At 28.9% G+C, this 17,111-nt stretch overlaps 3 protein-coding genes across 3 annotated transcripts in view; 1 reads left to right on the forward strand and 2 right to left on the reverse strand.

The window, feature by feature from the left end:
• LOC130894451 (uncharacterized) overlaps positions 1–17,111 on the reverse strand; it is a 692,198-nt gene that overhangs the window by 40,581 nt on the left and 634,506 nt on the right. The window lies entirely within an intron of this gene.
• On the reverse strand, positions 23–2,787 carry LOC130894448 (26S proteasome non-ATPase regulatory subunit 13). The gene is made up of 6 exons (XM_057801303.1): positions 2,620–2,787; positions 2,452–2,565; positions 2,011–2,295; positions 1,613–1,958; positions 309–449; positions 23–256 (listed from the first exon to the last, which is right to left on the reverse strand). The coding sequence occupies exons 1-6, from the start codon at positions 2,736–2,738 to the stop codon at positions 101–103; spliced, it is 1,161 nt and encodes a 386-aa protein (XP_057657286.1). The 5' UTR covers positions 2,739–2,787; the 3' UTR covers positions 23–100.
• On the forward strand, positions 3,581–16,012 carry LOC130894438 (lamin Dm0-like). The gene is made up of 6 exons (XM_057801290.1): positions 3,581–4,392; positions 8,020–8,376; positions 8,435–8,630; positions 8,693–8,984; positions 9,044–9,214; positions 10,609–16,012. Exons 1-6 carry the CDS (start codon positions 3,766–3,768, stop codon positions 10,730–10,732), a joined length of 1,767 nt encoding a protein of 588 aa, XP_057657273.1. The 5' UTR covers positions 3,581–3,765; the 3' UTR covers positions 10,733–16,012.

A 17,111-nucleotide genomic window follows, 5' to 3' on the forward strand; every position in this document is an offset into this window, starting at 1 on the left:
CAAGAAATATAAACCAAACCGAAAATATTAATCTTTTATTAGTACATTTTTGATAAAAAAAAAAATACCAATGACACTCTGTATAACTCATTAGTACCTATTACAACGTTAATATTTCACTCGCTTGATCTTCTAAGATCTGTTCCATGGTATAAACGTGTTGGCCCCATTCATTCAATCTCGTTACCATGCTGGATATTTGGGTGCGATCTAAAACTCTGGGTTGAACCCAGGTCATATTTACGGTATTAGCAACCTGAAATATAACATTAAAATTGAAGTTTTCCCTTTTAATCTAAATACTTCACCTGATCGATGGCTCCTTTGACAAGTCCTTGGGACAGAGCTTTCATAACGAGAAGTTCGATTTCATTGAGTGGTAATTTAGTTTCCTTGGAAATTTCATCAAATGTCAACTGCCGATTATGGGACGGTCTGTTGAATGTCATCTATCAAAGTTAAAGTATTTTTGAGTGTTCTAATCATTATTTAAAATCTACATCAGAACTACCATAAAAACATACATTGTTAAAATTACTGTACACCTTGGAAATTATTTAATCGAGAACTTTTCAAGTAATTTCCCTTCTAGCACCATATCTTGGTTTATTAGCTAATCGGCAAAGCATACCCTGAGGATACTTGATTAAATACAGAAACAGCTTATAGATAACCCAAAATTGACTGAACGATATGAAATGGGCCAAAAAAGTAGTTATCATATCAGTGTACTTTACTGCTAACATAAATGTCAAACCCAGAAGTACAAGGACTAACTAACAATGTTTAAACTTGTAGTTACACCAGTAAGATAGTTAAACTATGTTGCTAGCAAAAAGTCTGGTTACTACACGTAATAAACCCTGGAGGTTGCAAGATCGAATGACTAGGAATTAGAAAAACCACACTAAAACCTTTTCTGCTTTTTTAGAACATCCTTTCACCAAAAGAACAAAGATATTTGCAATGAATTTCAAATTTTTTCATTACAATAAAAATGAAATTAAGTTATTAGCACCCTTACATAATATGGCAATGACATCATCCCGTATGATCAATATTGTTTTGTAATTTTTGTGAAGCACAATAAAAAATTTGCAGCCCCTTAAAATCCATCGCGCTAGGCTATAGCTTACAAGTCCTGCTGGTAAATCCTTCACTGTATATGAGAAAAGGTAAATTTCGAAAGGAAATGTTATTTTAAGTAATAAAAACATAAAAAATTGACTTTTTCATACATTTTTTTTTCAATTTCTCCATTTTTTTGTATGGATTAAGAAATAAAATGAAAAAAAACTACATTCAATTACTTTTATAAAAATTATTAAACATACGCGATTTACAAGAACAATTCACAAAAATTTATCGAAATCAAATGATTTTTCGATTTTCAGGAGCCAAAAGCCTTTTATATGAATGTTAAAAACCCTGAAACTAATATGTGTAAATTTTTTTATTCTCATTATTTTTTCCACTATAACAAAGTTTTGGGAAGAAATTTATGGAAATCAAACTATTTTCAATTTTATAAAGCTAAAAAACGAAGATACTATGAAATAACCAAATAAATTTTTAATTTATAGCATAATATTAAATGAAAACAAACTCTCACCTCCATGAGACACAACAAAGATATTTTCTGCCTCAAAAATAATTCTTCTGCGGCTAAATCAGCTATAGCTCCCCATTGTGGTTTCATGGCCTCAAATTTGTTTATATTACCAGAATTGAATGCATACAAAAGTTCCACTAACCAAGCATTTTCGGTCGATTTGAGCGATTCTAAAACCGGATGGGCGAGTAATTCCCCTAAATTATAAACACCTTCGCCCAATAAAGCAGCCAATCCCAAAAAGAACGCATGCTGCACTTTTGCTTCAGTTGTTAAAGTTTCCAGATCTATACAACCTAAATATCTTAAAGCTGTGCGGTAATATTGAGCATGATCTCCTTGGATTCTAAAATTTATCAAAACATAGTGAAAAAAAATATTTTTTGATAAATACGTACCTGTAATATTGAGACGCTAGTAAGAAAAATCTTCCGTGTACGGGGGTAACCCCGTCCGCAGTATCCAAAGTAGCCTCAACCTCTTCTATTATTTTTTTTGTAGCATCTAGGTCATTCAATTTTTCAATGTATATTTGACCCGCTAATACTTTACAAAGATTTTGTGCATCGGGATTTACTTTTACTTTAGGTTCAGTCTTTTGAAGGAAAGCTATTGCGTCTTTAGGTTCTTTAAATTGTTGAACAACTACTGCAACAATTTCTACCAGAGAAAGGGGGTTGATTCTAGAAAAATAATACGCGATGCTAAATTAACACATATGACCGTGAATATATTTATTTTTATATTTGCGTGTAATAAAATTAATTTTAAAACCATAAAAATCCTATTGAGTATAAATAACGTATATATTGAGGTTATGTTATTGTAACATGACTTACTTGTTTTCAAAACTCTGAATAAAATTTGTATAAAGTTGAATTAGATTATCGTTCTTTTGCAATTCGGGTTTTTTAATAAATGTGAGTAATTTCAGGGTAATTTGATGCCATAATCTGTAAAATACAAATACAATTAATAATAGATTTATATGTTTTTAATATATTTACTTTTTATTATGGAGTTCTTCCAGTTCAGCCCATTCTGAACTTAATTCTTTAGGACTTTCTTGTTGTTTTTTAGATAAATAATCATTAACATTTGATTGTTGCACCGCTGTTGCAGCCATTTTTTAAATAATGACAAGACAAAAATTTTTGTGAAGTGGCCAACTTCATGGTACCAACCTAAATATATTTTCTGCCGTGACTATTCACACGAGGTAAGGGCACATGAATGAAATAATGAAAAAATCCATAGTAATTTATAAAAAAGGTTGTAATTTTGAAAAAACCGCGTTGTGTGTTATTTATTACCGAATTTATAAAGAAAATATTATTTAAATCTGTAGTAATATTGAATAATTAAATTTAACGTGAATTTAGATGATCGGTCGTGTATACTAATTTTTCAATTTACATAGCATCAATTCAAAAATAAATTAAATTCTCCGTTTTCAAAAATTACCAATGATTTTTCTATTAATTTATCCACGTGCGAACGTGCGAACGTGCGAATAGTCACAACTTATATTTTTATATATTGAAGCATATATTTTATATTATAGGAACAAGGTATAAGTTTTTCGTACTCTGTTAGTGTCCACAAATTTATATTAAATTAAATATATTTACTAAATGGATTAGTTCATTTATTATTACTTATATTCAATGTTTATAACTCAAGCCAATCGGTTCATTGAATATGACGCTAAAATTATAACCTAACCAATAGATGGTAGTCTAAGAATTCATTGAAATATCATCAAAAATATATGTATTGTATATTTAAATATATTATAGATGCTCATAAGTACGACTTATTCAATTTTTATTAAATAAATTAATCTAATATTTCATTTTATAGGTCATTTTATACAAAAAATGCTACTGTCATCTATTGAGTGATAGCTGTACTAAAGTCGAAAAATATAGAAATCTATAACTTTGCCCCACCTACATATATTTGTCATTTTGACCAACGTAAGCTTAGAAACCGTTAAACGCCGCTCCCATCATATCATCACCAAAAATAGTTTGGTTACCTCGAGGAGACCTCGACCGATTTTCGTGAAGTTGTCGTGTTGGTCGCGTTAGTTGGTAAAGAGCTTGTTGTAGACATTTTAGTGAACAGTTTGTGTGATCTAAGTGTTAAAAATGGCATCGAAATCTAAAAAAGGATCGACACCGGTGGCTCCGCAGCGTCCAGCGAGCCCTTTAAGCCCCACAAGACATTCTAGATTACTAGAAAAACAAGAACTTCAAAATCTTAATGACCGTTTGGCGGGATATATAGATCGTGTCAGGTATTTAGAAACAGAAAATAATAGATTAACCAGAGAAATACAATCGACACAAGAGACTGTTACCCGAGAAGTCTCTAATATCAAATCCATGTATGATCACGAATTATCAGATGCAAGAAAGTTGTTAGATGAAACACACCGCGAAAAAGCTCGTTTAGAAATTGATGTTAAACGTATATTAGATGAAAACGAGGAGCTTAAAGCGGATTTGGCTAAGAAAAACAAGGACTTGGCTTTAGCCGAAAATTCTGCTAGGATATATGAAACGAGATGCAATGAATTACAGCTTAAAGCTAACCAAGCTACCGCTGATGCTAAAAAAGCAATTGCAGACGCCAAGGAACTTGAAAAAGAAAGAGATAAATTGAGAAAGCTTCTTGATGCTCATCGTAAACAGTTGGAGGAAGAATCTTTGGCTAGAGTCGAAGTTGAAAACGCTAATCAAAGTCTTAGAGAAGAATTATCTTTCAAGGATCAGGTAAAATAATTGAAATTGCAATTTTTCTATAATTTGAACTCAGTTTACTGCTTTAATTGTTGAATATCTTGAAAACTATTTTGATTTAATAATTATACCATTTTTTATAATTCTAATTATTCTGTTGGTAATCATAGGCTTGTTACTTTGTTTTTTCATTTAAGGTACCATATTTTTAATGAGATTAAAAACGATTTAAGTTTTTTTAATCCTGTGTAGATTCATGAACTTATACCTCTTCTGTTTCTTATTTTGCTCGTCCATAAACATTGTATCTTATCTGGACCACCTCTACCCTTGATTTTAACCTTATTAATTCATTTTTTGAACATATAAAGTAGGAACAATCTTTTTTTTTGAGAAAATGTGTTCTTTTCTTGATATTTATACTTTTGTTTACATAGTTACATCATTATTGTGTCTTAATATTTGGCTCACTTCCTAGTAACCTACTGTGTTATTTTGGAAATGTTTGAAATGTAATGCATACTGCTATTTCAGTAGATTATTGAACCAGTTTTATTTTTTTACTATTCTTTATATTTACTTGTGAAAAAATTATTTTTATCTAGTTTTATGTATATAAAATTCATATTAATTTACTTTTCATTAAAAGTACTCTTGGGTAATATATGTGATGTTGATATCATATTTATAAATAAATATGAATAAATTGTGGGTCTTTGCACCATTCTATTGACAAGATTTTCTAATAGTTCACCTTGAATTTTAATCAGCGTTTTTGGATTTATTCATTTGTGTCAAATAAATAGGAATATGTTAATTTCGGAGTTAAATACCACATTACTAATGATTTTCACATTTTAAATGAAAAATTTTTAAATTTTAACTTTGGTAATTCAATAAGTGAATGTTATTATTTATTTATTTGCTTGGTTCTGGTACATCTTGGTAACCCCAGATTCTTTTTAACTGCTTTTCTCCATTGCTCTTTTCTGTACAATAATTTTTCTTTATTGTGTATAATGTCCTTACAAATCTAAAATCTTTTAGTCTCGATGATGTTTGTCTTCTAAAAACTGCAAGGACAGGAGTTTCAAGATTGCATGAGAATTTCCCAATTATAGATTTGGCAATATATAATTTTTTTGATATTTATCAATAAGTTTTACACTACATTGATTTAAATGATTTTTATATCTAAAAGTGGAAGTTATGTAAACAGATCTCTGTGGAGTTTAAATTTAAGAACAAGACTTTACCAATTTGCTTTTTTGTTTTATAAAATTATATATACCTTGACCTGATTGTAAATTTCATTACTCTTAATCTGATCCTGATATATTTGATGAAAATAATGATCTACCAACTCGAGACTGAGATCTAAAAATACAATACCCCAAGAGAATCTATAAATTCCTGTCGAATCACATGCTGTTTAGTGTCGCGAAAAAAATATTTATTATAGGTTGTGTCATGACATAACCCCTCAGTTGAATTGGGTTACGGGGTCAAGTATACCGCCTGAATTTGTAGGATTTCTCTACATTGTTACTGAATATATTTTTTTATAATTATAGAATCTCGTTATACAAAAAAAAATCCAAACAAAATTATAGTTTATTAAATAAAAAGTGAAATGTTTTCTGGCTAGAAAGTTGCATGGGAAGATTCGTTAGTTTTAAAAGTAAAAAAGGTCAAGGGCTAGTTTCTTTCTAATCCTTTGTGTTCTTTTATCAGTAATTTCTTGATAGATGATTGTGTCCTTTGGAAATGTCCCGTTTTTATTTATATGATTTTGTTGAGCAGCTGATAATGAAACTTCTGTAGTAAAAAATCTACCTAGAATATACCAGAAAGGTCTAAAAATGATCGAGAATTATTTAATAAGCTTTAAATTGAGTCTAGACTGTTCTAGATACTTCTAAACATTCTAAAAAGCAACAAAATGTAATTGAAATGTTGTTTTTTCATGAATATAAATCCGATCTATTTAGAATATACCAGAAACGTCTACAAATGATCGAGAATTATTTAAAAAGCTTTCAGCTGAGTTTAGGGAGTTCTAAATTGGTAAAAAATAATTTTAAATTGTCCTAGATGGTTCTAATAATTTGTATGATGATCTAAAAAGTTTCAGGATGTATTCAAACGGTTTTTATTATATAATTTTGATCCTAGAGGTTCTAGACTGTTTTAGATACTTCTAAATATTTGGTTAGTGGACTAATAAGCTTAAAAATGTAATTGAAATGTTGTTTATTAAATAAAAATGAATCTGGTCTATCTAGAATATACTAAATATGTCTAAAAATGATCGAGAATTATCTAGAAAGCTTCAAACTGAGTTCTAATATTTTAAATTAAGTCTAGACTGTTCTATTTGATTCCAACAATTTCGAGGATTATCTGGAAACCTACAAAATGTATTTAAACACAGTTATAGCAAAGTTTTTATTTATATGATTTCTTTAAGCACATTTTAGTGAAATTTCTGTTATAAGGTTCAATTTTCCTTTGTTTAGTTTTATTTATTATGCAGAAATGGGAGAAGGTAAATAAAATACCCCTTCTGGGTTTCACGCAACTGTAGGTATTGATCAGATCTAAAAATAGATATGATGTAAAAGCAGCACCAAATATAGATTATTTCATAGTAATGCTTCAAAAGTAAAAGTTCAATATTATCATTAAAAAGTAATTGGATTAAATTAAAAAAATAAAGAAATTAATAAAAATTAATAATATTTTTGATTTCTAAAAATATATTCGTTAAAAGTAGTGATGATGTAAACATCTGAAAATAAAGATACCAATCAAAATTCAAGGATTCACGAAAACGAAATTATGACATCATTTTATACAGTATTTTTGAAGTCAATTGAAATATTTCTATTTATACCTAATTACAGTACAAGATGTCTGCACAGAATGAACGCGAACATGACGCTGATTCGCTAGTAAACATAACCTTAAAAATGCATGTATGTAAAGGTGACAGAAATTTAAACGGTCTTTGCATTATTTATAATGTATTATATACACTACCGGTCAAAAGTTTTCGCCCACACCATAATCTAATAAGTAAATGTCAAAAATTTCTCTTTTATCTTTTCAAGCAAAGGTCGAATCCATGCCTTACTAACCAAAAATAATAGTGACCGTCATTTGTTTACTTTATACGAGGGCATGTTCATATTTTGTCAATGATTGCGATAAAGTTGAAATTGTGTGCATTATCATGGTTTCTTGATGAGTCGAAGCTTGGTTTATGCAGCTAAAATTGAAGACTTAACTATCACATTAAATTACTAGTTGAAAGACACTGAAATAGTACTTGTAGTTCATAAAGAAAATTAACAGTAAATTAAAATTAAACCAAGACTTTAAAATTCCTTAATTTTGTGAGGTTATGTGCACAGAATACGTCAGGTGATTCTGTATTGCTGGTATTGTTTTGTTTACAACATCCTCGTTTTTGGCTTTAGAAAAATTATTCGTGTTATTACGCCGATTTCCGCAGTGGTGTTTTAGCTTAATCTTTTCCGTCAAGAAAGTTTAGTTTGACATTTACGAATATCCACATCATGTCATGTTCGTGTTAATTCTGTGTTCCGCTTTAATTTTTTCGAAATCGTCTTTAAATAAATTTGCTTGATGCTGTAGGTTTACCAACAACAGTTGACAGAAACTCGTACTCGTCGCCAGGTAGAAATCAGCGAAATAGATGGTCGTCTCGCTGAAAAATACGAAGCCAAATTACAAGATGCTTTACAGGATCTCCGTGACCAATACGAGTCGCAAATGGCGAATAATCGCGCCGAAATCGAATTACTTTACGAGCAAAAAATTAAGAATTTGCAAAACGCCAATGATAGACATCAATCGGCCTCATCAGGTGCCCTCGACGAATTGAGACAGACCAGATCTAGACTCGATACTCTAACTTCGAGAATTACCGATTTGGAAAATCAAAATGCCGGTCTGGCAGCGAGAGCTAGAGATTTGGAAAAATTATTGGAGGTATATTTATGAAACTTCCCGATTTGAAACTAAATTTTAACCTAATTTCGTGTTACAGAACGAACGTATGCGTCACGTTGAAGATCTAGCTCTGTTAGAAAGAGAACTGAACAGACTCAGGGAAGAAATGGCTACTCAATTACAGGAATACCAAGATCTCATGGACATTAAAGTCTCACTCGATTTAGAAATCGCAGCTTACCGCAAACTTCTTGAATCCGAAGAAGCTCGTCTCAATATCACTCCATCAGGTGGTGAGTATTTAACATTCGTAAAAAAAAAAAATTATCCTTCTAACTTATCTAATATATTCCAGGTTCCGATATTCACGAGGCATCACATCGCACTCAACGCAGCTCTTCCCAACGTCGCACTCCTGTTAGATTCGGTTCTAAAAGGAAGCGAACACTTTTAGAAGAGAGCCAAGAATCCAGTTTATCTGATTACAGCGTTAACAGTTCGTCGAAAGGGGACATAGAAGTCGTTGACGTCGATCCTGATGGTCAATTTGTCAAGTTGCACAATAAGAGCAATCAAGAAATAGCCCTAGGAGGATGGCAAGTCATCAGACGGGCAGGAGACGAAGAAACCACTTACAAATTTCACAGGTAAGGATCAGTTTGGTAAATGTTGAAATGTTGATTTTGTGTTTTTTATTCCTTTGTAGGTCACTGAAATTGGAAGGTAACGGATACGTAACCATATGGAGTTCGGATTTGAACAAGGACCATGAACCTCCGAATAATGTAGTGATGAGGGGTCAAAAATGGGTTGTGAGTGACAATATGATCACAACAGTATTGAATAACAATGGAGAAGAAGTTGCTATTTCCGAAAGGTAATTTGGTTTTACTGGAAATGTTTTACAATGCCAGTATTTTATGCAATATATTTGATTTTTTTCTCAACCTTACATCCTTGGGATGAAATTAATTGCTGGTCTTTAGGTTTTGTGAAGGAAATAGTCAAAGAAGTCTTTTAGTTTGTACCAAGAACGGTTACCGAATCATCTGGTGAAGATATCTTGATGAAAATGGATTATTCAAACAATTCAATGTACATTTTGGTCAAACCTCAATCTGCAAATGGGAGAAAACATTCTTGATACCTTGGAAGAATATCCAGGGAGATGTTTTCCTCTTGTGAAATGGAAGTTTCAAAAGATGTGGTCCCCAAGGCAACTTCCACATCTTATTGTAAAGGAAAGAAAGGTTTTCCAATTATCTGATATCGAATTATGAGATTTTTGCTAGAATTGAAAGAAATTTTGGTGAAAATGGAAGGTTCAGACATCTTAATGTGAGCTGGGGGCTACCCACAATCTGAAAATAGAAGAAAACTTTCCAGATACCTTAAAATAACATCCTGGAAGGAGTATTTGCCTTGTGAAATGGAAGTTTTGAAAGATGTGACTCACAAGGTCATTAAAGAGCAACTATCACCTTCAAATTAATAAAATCTTCTACCAATAAGATATAACATTACCAAAATTAATTAATGACTCTTTTAGCTTTATCTTAATGACCTTCTACCTTTTCCCCTAACATTCCCCATGAATTCTCCATTATCTGCAGTTATCCATTTTTTATGATCAATTATCCCATCCAATCCACATAATTGACCCCAGCCTTATGGACTTATTTTTCTGTAATGTACTCACCCTCAATCATTGGTATAGATTTTCATATTTATAACTTTTCATCCCTTTTGAGTAGTTGCAATTAATCATTATTCATCAATTAAAAATGATTCCAAAGGGTTTAGACTGCTCTTGATACTTCTAAACATTTCAAGAATGATCTAAAAAGCAACAAAATGTAATTGAAATGTTTTTTATTAAATGAAAATGAATCCGATCTATCTAGAATATACCAGAAACGTCTAAAAATTATCGAGAATTATTTGGAAAGTTTTCGACTGAGTTTAGGGAGTTTTAAATTGGTAAAAATGATTTTAAATTCTTCTAGACGGTTTCAACAATTTAGATAATGATCTAAAAACTTCAGGATGTATTCAAATGCTGTTTATTGTATAAACTTGATCCTAAAGGGTCTAGATTCTCTTAGATACTTCTTAACATTTTGAGAATGATCTAAAAAACTTCAAAATATAGTTTATTAGATTTAAGCGTACCTAATATAACTAATATATTCCAGAAAGATCTATAGTTGTGTTTTAATTATAAAAATTGAGTTTTTTTATCATTTTATTGAAAATTTTTCCTAATTTTAGGGTAAAGAGACAAATATCCAACGCACACTTGAGACACAGGGAAATGGCTGGTGGTTACCTTTCAGAAGAACTCCATCATCAACAAGGAGATCCACAAGCCGACGAAAGATGCAGGCTTATGTGAAACGTGGCCCTAAATCATTAACATACACACACATTTCTTTTTTTTTTAATTAAAGTTAAGGTTTAGAAATAGACAGAATTAAGATGCGTTCGTTCTGCCATTTGATTTTTTTTTAAATTGGTTTAATTTCGATGTAGGCAGAAATAACGATAACTTTGTTCTGTTATTGACAAAAAAAACTATTTTTTCATTATATACTTTAAAAGGGTTTCTATTTTTTATGATATTTTGACCCGATATTTTTTTTATTGTATAAAGAGTTGTACCTACAATATTTGTACTATTTATCGATTAAATTTATTAATCCCTATACTTTCCAGTAGAGATTTTTTGAGTTATTCACCATCTCAATTAATTTTTTTTGAAACCTAGCGTTCCTTTATTATTTTTTATACAATTAGATCCTTATTTTAGTTATATGGGTGCTAAAATATATCTTGAAATAAGAGACTAGACTTTTTGTCATCGAAGATTGTGAATGATGGATATTCATCACACTTTTCGACTATTTTACACTTTTTTAAAATCACTATTCACATTTCAAAGTGTTTTCTAGGATCAGGAGCAATTCCAAATGAAGTTTTCCTAAGTTCACCCCTGTTTTTATAAGATCAAGAACTTTTTTGTATTTGTAAGTGATTCTGATTGAATCTATTGAAGTTTTTCATGTTATACAATTTTTTTTATTGATTTATATCGACAATAATTTATCATCTTTCAGTATGATTCAAAAGTGTGATGGAGATTATTTATTACCATTACAACCAACCGAAGCTGATTTATTAGTAATAACAATTTGTAAAATATAATTTCTACTCACCCTGTATATATGTATTTCATCAAAAAAAGGTTTAGGTACATTTGAACTACTATCTTCGTCTTTTTGACCGAAATAATACCCGTTTTATATATAAACCTGATGGTACATTTGAACTACTCATATCGGATTAATGATATTGTATTTTTTAGTCAAAATATTCTTGAATTATGTCTTAGGATGAATTTATGACACATATTTATACATTTTCCCAGTTATTTTTGTCAAAATGACATTTAAATCAAGTAGAAATGTATATTTAGTTGGCAAAACATCTGTTTTGTGCTTTTGTAAGAAATATTCTGTAACAGAGATTTTTGGATATCAACGGAAATGATAGATTCAAAGTTGTAGCTCTATAGAAGGCTTAGGTGCATTTGAACTACTCCAAAACTCCAGATCAATGACAATATTGGCATTTTTAGTGGAAATATTCTTGAATAATACGAACTATTGTCCTGGGAGAGCCTTATAACACATTTATACATTTGTCTCATTTATTTTTGTCAAAATGACATTTAAATCAAGTGGAAATCTATATTTACTTGGCAAAACATCTTTTTTCTACGACCGTGCGTTTTAACCCACTTTCCCGCACGCATTTTAGTTTTGAAAGTGGCACTTTCCTGCACGCATTTTAGTTTTGAAAGTGTCACTTTCCCGTACTAGTGCGGGAAAGTAAAATTATGCAAATTTTGACCTTATTAAATAGTTTTTTACTTCTGAGATTATAACTATTGTTACTACAGGTAAATAAATATTTACGAAATAGTCCATCAAATAAAATTTAAACCTTTTCTAGCTTTTTGTAGCATTTTTAATTTTTTGAAAATATAAAATAAAGATATTTTTTATATAACCTTGTACATTCTTTAAAGGAGTGTCACAAAACAACTATCAAACCACCCGGATTTGATATCAGTTGCTATGACAACCCAGGTGTGTAATTGTTACTAAAACGTCAAAGTTGTTCAAAACGTCTTGGAAGTGACCAAATAAGTACAATCTTCTTCTAAATTAAACCACATTAAACCAAATAACTCCACTGGACCGGCAATTCTTACTAGTCTACAGAATACAACAAATTGTGTTTTCAATATTAATATTTATAATACTTAGTAGTTTTTAGTTTTGTATATTATTATGTTTGTTGGAATAAAATAATTTTTGAAAAATATATATGGTCGTAGAAAAAATAATAATGACCGCTTGCCCGAATTCCGCTCCGCGTCGTTTGGGACAACTGCAGTCGCGTGCGGGAAAGTATCACTTTCCGCACTTGTTAGGAAAATAACTATTTTGTACTTTTGTACAAAATATTCTGTCACAAAGATTTTTGGACATTGTTCGAGGTGGTGTATAGAAAGCTTTAAGTACATTTGAACTACTTTAATGCTCCAGCATTTAAGATTAATGACTTTGTATCACAGAAATTTTTGGACATCAAACGAAATATTAGAAATAGGGTTGATGGATTATAGGAAGTTTAGGTGCATTTGAACTACTTCAACTATTCATGTATAATAATATTTATTGATATTGATTTTTTAATCAAAATATGAGACTTTTAGTTGAAAGTCAAATTTGAACTACTGCAATCACTTTGGTGGGTTAATAATCTTTAATTTTTTGCTCATTTCAACAGATTCCATTCAAAATGTCTTCCTACATCACAAACTGTTTTTAATATACAGTGTGATTCTAAAATCGATTAAATACAATAAAATGTGCCATATATATATATATATATATATATATATATATATATATATATGTATATATATATATATACAGGGTGATATATCATATTCAATATTTTCCATCTCTTGTTTCAAAATTTTTTTTTATTGAAAAAATTGAGATTTTTGTCAATATTTTATTTTTTGTAATAAAAAGAAATAAATAGTGTATTTGAGTGAATCTTTTCAGGGGATTCCATAAAAAGAAAGATTATGTTGCAAAAAAGTATTTATAGACTTTTATATATATATTTTTATTTTATATAATTATTGAACCGTTCTAGTACAACAAACGCATTTTTTGGCAGTCAGTTCCTAAAGTATTAATAAAACCGTAGAATATATCTCGTTATGGTGGTTAAGTGGTGTATCAAGAGATTGAGGTAGCAGCAGTGTTTCAGTTTTTATCATCAGTAAAGTTGAAAAAGAATAACGCAAAATCGCTTATTTTGTAAAAAAGTCAATTCATTTAAGAATTAAAATACTATAGGCAATTTTGGATGAACAGACTATAATTATTTCTCTTCAATACAAGAACAAAGGTACTATTAGTGGATTATTTTTTATACCATTATAATTTTGTAATAAAAAATGGTCTAGTTTAAAAAAAATAGTTGAAAGATATATATGTTGGTTTGCAGCTAAAAAGATTTTTGTAAATTAAAACATTCTGTTAATTTTTATCGAAATATTTTAATTTAAGATAAATACTATTTTTTTCGAAATAAATTAGACATTTAGTGAAGAAAAGTAGAAACTGTTCATTAACTGGTACAATGAATTTTTTTGTTTAAAATTTTATTAAAAAAAGTTCAGCATCGAAAAAAATAGTGAAACCTCAAGTTGAGTATTTTTTTTTATAATACTACTTGTATACGTTGGTATTTTGAGATAATCACTTATTAGTAACTGAAAAGGGCTTTTTGAATAGAAAATCCTTTATATTATCCCAATAATTATCTTTCATAATTGGTTGTAACTGTCAATTTAAGCTTAGAATACTGCCAGATTTAAAAAAATAGAAAAACATCAAGTAGAGGCCTAATTTTTTTACAAAATCGCTTGTAAACGTTGGTTTTTGAAAAAATTATTTATAAATGACTAAAAAGGTCAGTTTCAACAAAAAATCCTCCATATTATCTTAGTTTTTCTGATTAAATATTAGGATTTGAGATAATTATGAGAAAATAGGGCATTTTTGACTGAACATATAATTATCTTTCATAATTGGTTACAACGGTTAATTTAAATGTAGAATATTGTTAGGCATTAAAAAAATTGAAAGAAGCGTAGGGCCCTAATTCGCTTGTGAACGTTTTTTTTAAAAATTACTCATAAGTGACTAAAAAAGTCAGTTCAACAAAAAATCATTCATATTAACCTAATTTTTATATTCAAATATTACAATTGGAGACAAATTTAAAAAATGGGCTATTTTGAATAAACGGATTATAATCATCTTTCATAATTGTTACCAACGTTGATTTAAGTATAGAATAACGTGAAGCATTAATAAAATATCGAATTGGCCCTTCATTTTTTTTTAAACCGCTTGCAAACTTTTGTTTTTGGGAAAATTTTATATAAGAAAATATAAATATTCGTTTTAATCAAAAACCCTTTATATTATGCTAGGTTTTTCATTTAAATAGTACAATTAGAAATAAATTAAAAAAATAGGCCATTTTGGATGAAAGGACTATAATTATTTTTCATAATTGTAAGGAACGATGAATTGAAATGAGTAATACTGTATAGCATCTATTAGAGCCTTAATATTCTTTCTAAAACTGCTCATATTCATTGGTTTTTATAAAAATCACTTTTTATCAACTGTTTAGGTCGTTTTGAAAACAAAGCTTGTTTATATTTCATTAATTATTGTTAAAAAATACTTTACATTAAAATTTTGTTCAAAACAAAGTTCAGCATTAAAAAAGTTTTTTCATCTTTTATTTAAAAAAACGGGCATTTTTGGATGAACGGACTATAAATTTTAGTTTACATTCAAATAATTCCTTTATTTCATCATTTTACTGAAATCATTTTTAAAAAATGAACAACATTGAGAAAACATTTTTCTATTAATTATTAAAAATTTGTATAATGCGATTTTAGATGAATAGATTATAATTATATCTTCCATTATTGTTTGTAAGCTTAAATCCATTATTGTCAAATAATTTTTTCCCAAAAAATTGTCTACTATCAAGAAAAAATTGAAAAACACCAAGTTGTGTCTTTTTTGCAAAACAATATTTTTAAAAAAATTACTCACAAACACTTGAGAAGGTCATTTGGAATCAAAGTTTTTTCATATTACTCTAATTTTCCACACGGATATGATATGGGCAGTTTTTGATGAACGGACTATAATTATTTAAAAATATTTGTAGTACGTCCGAATTTATGTAAAAATAAGCATTAAAATATAAAAATTTTGTTAAAAAAATGTCGGTCACCAAGAAAAAAAAAATTTATTTTGAAACTACGCGGTAAAACGAAACGTAATTGAAAATTAACTTAATTTAAAATTCTTCGAGATATAACCACGTTTTATTCGAAAAAAATATAGGAAATGACTTTTTCTTCATATAAATTTTGTATTTTGTGTTTTTAGCATTTTTTTCTCTTAAGAAAACACTTTTTTTGGTATAGGTTTAAGTATAAAATATACTGTAACGCTTCTTATTTTGTATGTGTTCAATAAATTCTATTAAAATATTTCGTTCGTTTTTTGTTGTGCCTTACCATTAAAAAATTTCATTTTACGTTATTTAGATTATAGGAAATCAAAACGTGTAGTAGTTTAGTTTCAATCTATGTAATTTTCAGTGTTTTCCACAAATAAATATATTTTCTTCACAGTTTTCGTTTTATTTGTTACCCAAACTTTTATTTTCAGACACAATCGTGCTTCTCACATCATGGTAAATGTAATTTTCCACACAAAGTACAGGGCAATACAATAATTTAATCCACTGACATGCAAGAAATGTATGTCATTATTAAAATTAGAAATGGTACATTTAGGATGAACAGACTATAATTATCTCTCATAATTTTTTTCTAATGTTTAAATTCAGTAAACTACATCATTATTTATGGAAAATTTCATTGGATAACTGGAAATTTGTTTGGAAAACTATCCTACGTATAAACAAAATTAGTAGGGAAATGGGACATTTAGGATGAATAAACTATAATTATCTCTCATATTTTTTTATAACGCTTTTATTACGTGGAGAACATTCTTTATGGAAAATTTCAATGTATAACTGGAAATTTGTTTGGAAAACTGTCCAAAACACAGAAAAAATTGAAAAAAATCAAGTTTAGCCTCAATTTTTCTTGTAAAACCACTTGTAATCATTGGTTTTTATAAAAATCACGTATTAGCAACTTGATAAGGCCGTTTCAAAGCAAAGTTGTTTATCATTATTGTAATTATTTATGTCAATATTAAAATTTAAAGTACATATTGTCTAAAAAAGAAATGGGACATTTGGGATGAACAGATTATAATTATCTCTCATAATTTTCTTGTAACGTTTAAATTGAATGAAGAACATCATTGTTTATAGAGAATGTCATTGAAAAACTAGAAATATGTTTGAAAAACTGAACTAAGTATAGACAAAATTGAAAAAAATCAAGTTGGACTTCAATTTTATTTGAAAAACCACTTGTATCAATTGGTTTATACAAAAATCACTTTTAATCAATAAAGGTCGTTTCGAATCAAAGTTGTTTCATACAGTTCTAATTATTAACATTCCAAATACTGTAATGACCATTGATTTATCTAGTTATGAATCCTGAA

Source organism: Diorhabda carinulata, chromosome 5 (genome assembly GCF_026250575.1).
Source record: "Diorhabda carinulata isolate Delta chromosome 5, icDioCari1.1, whole genome shotgun sequence".
Classification (NCBI taxonomy): domain Eukaryota; kingdom Metazoa; phylum Arthropoda; class Insecta; order Coleoptera; family Chrysomelidae; genus Diorhabda; species Diorhabda carinulata.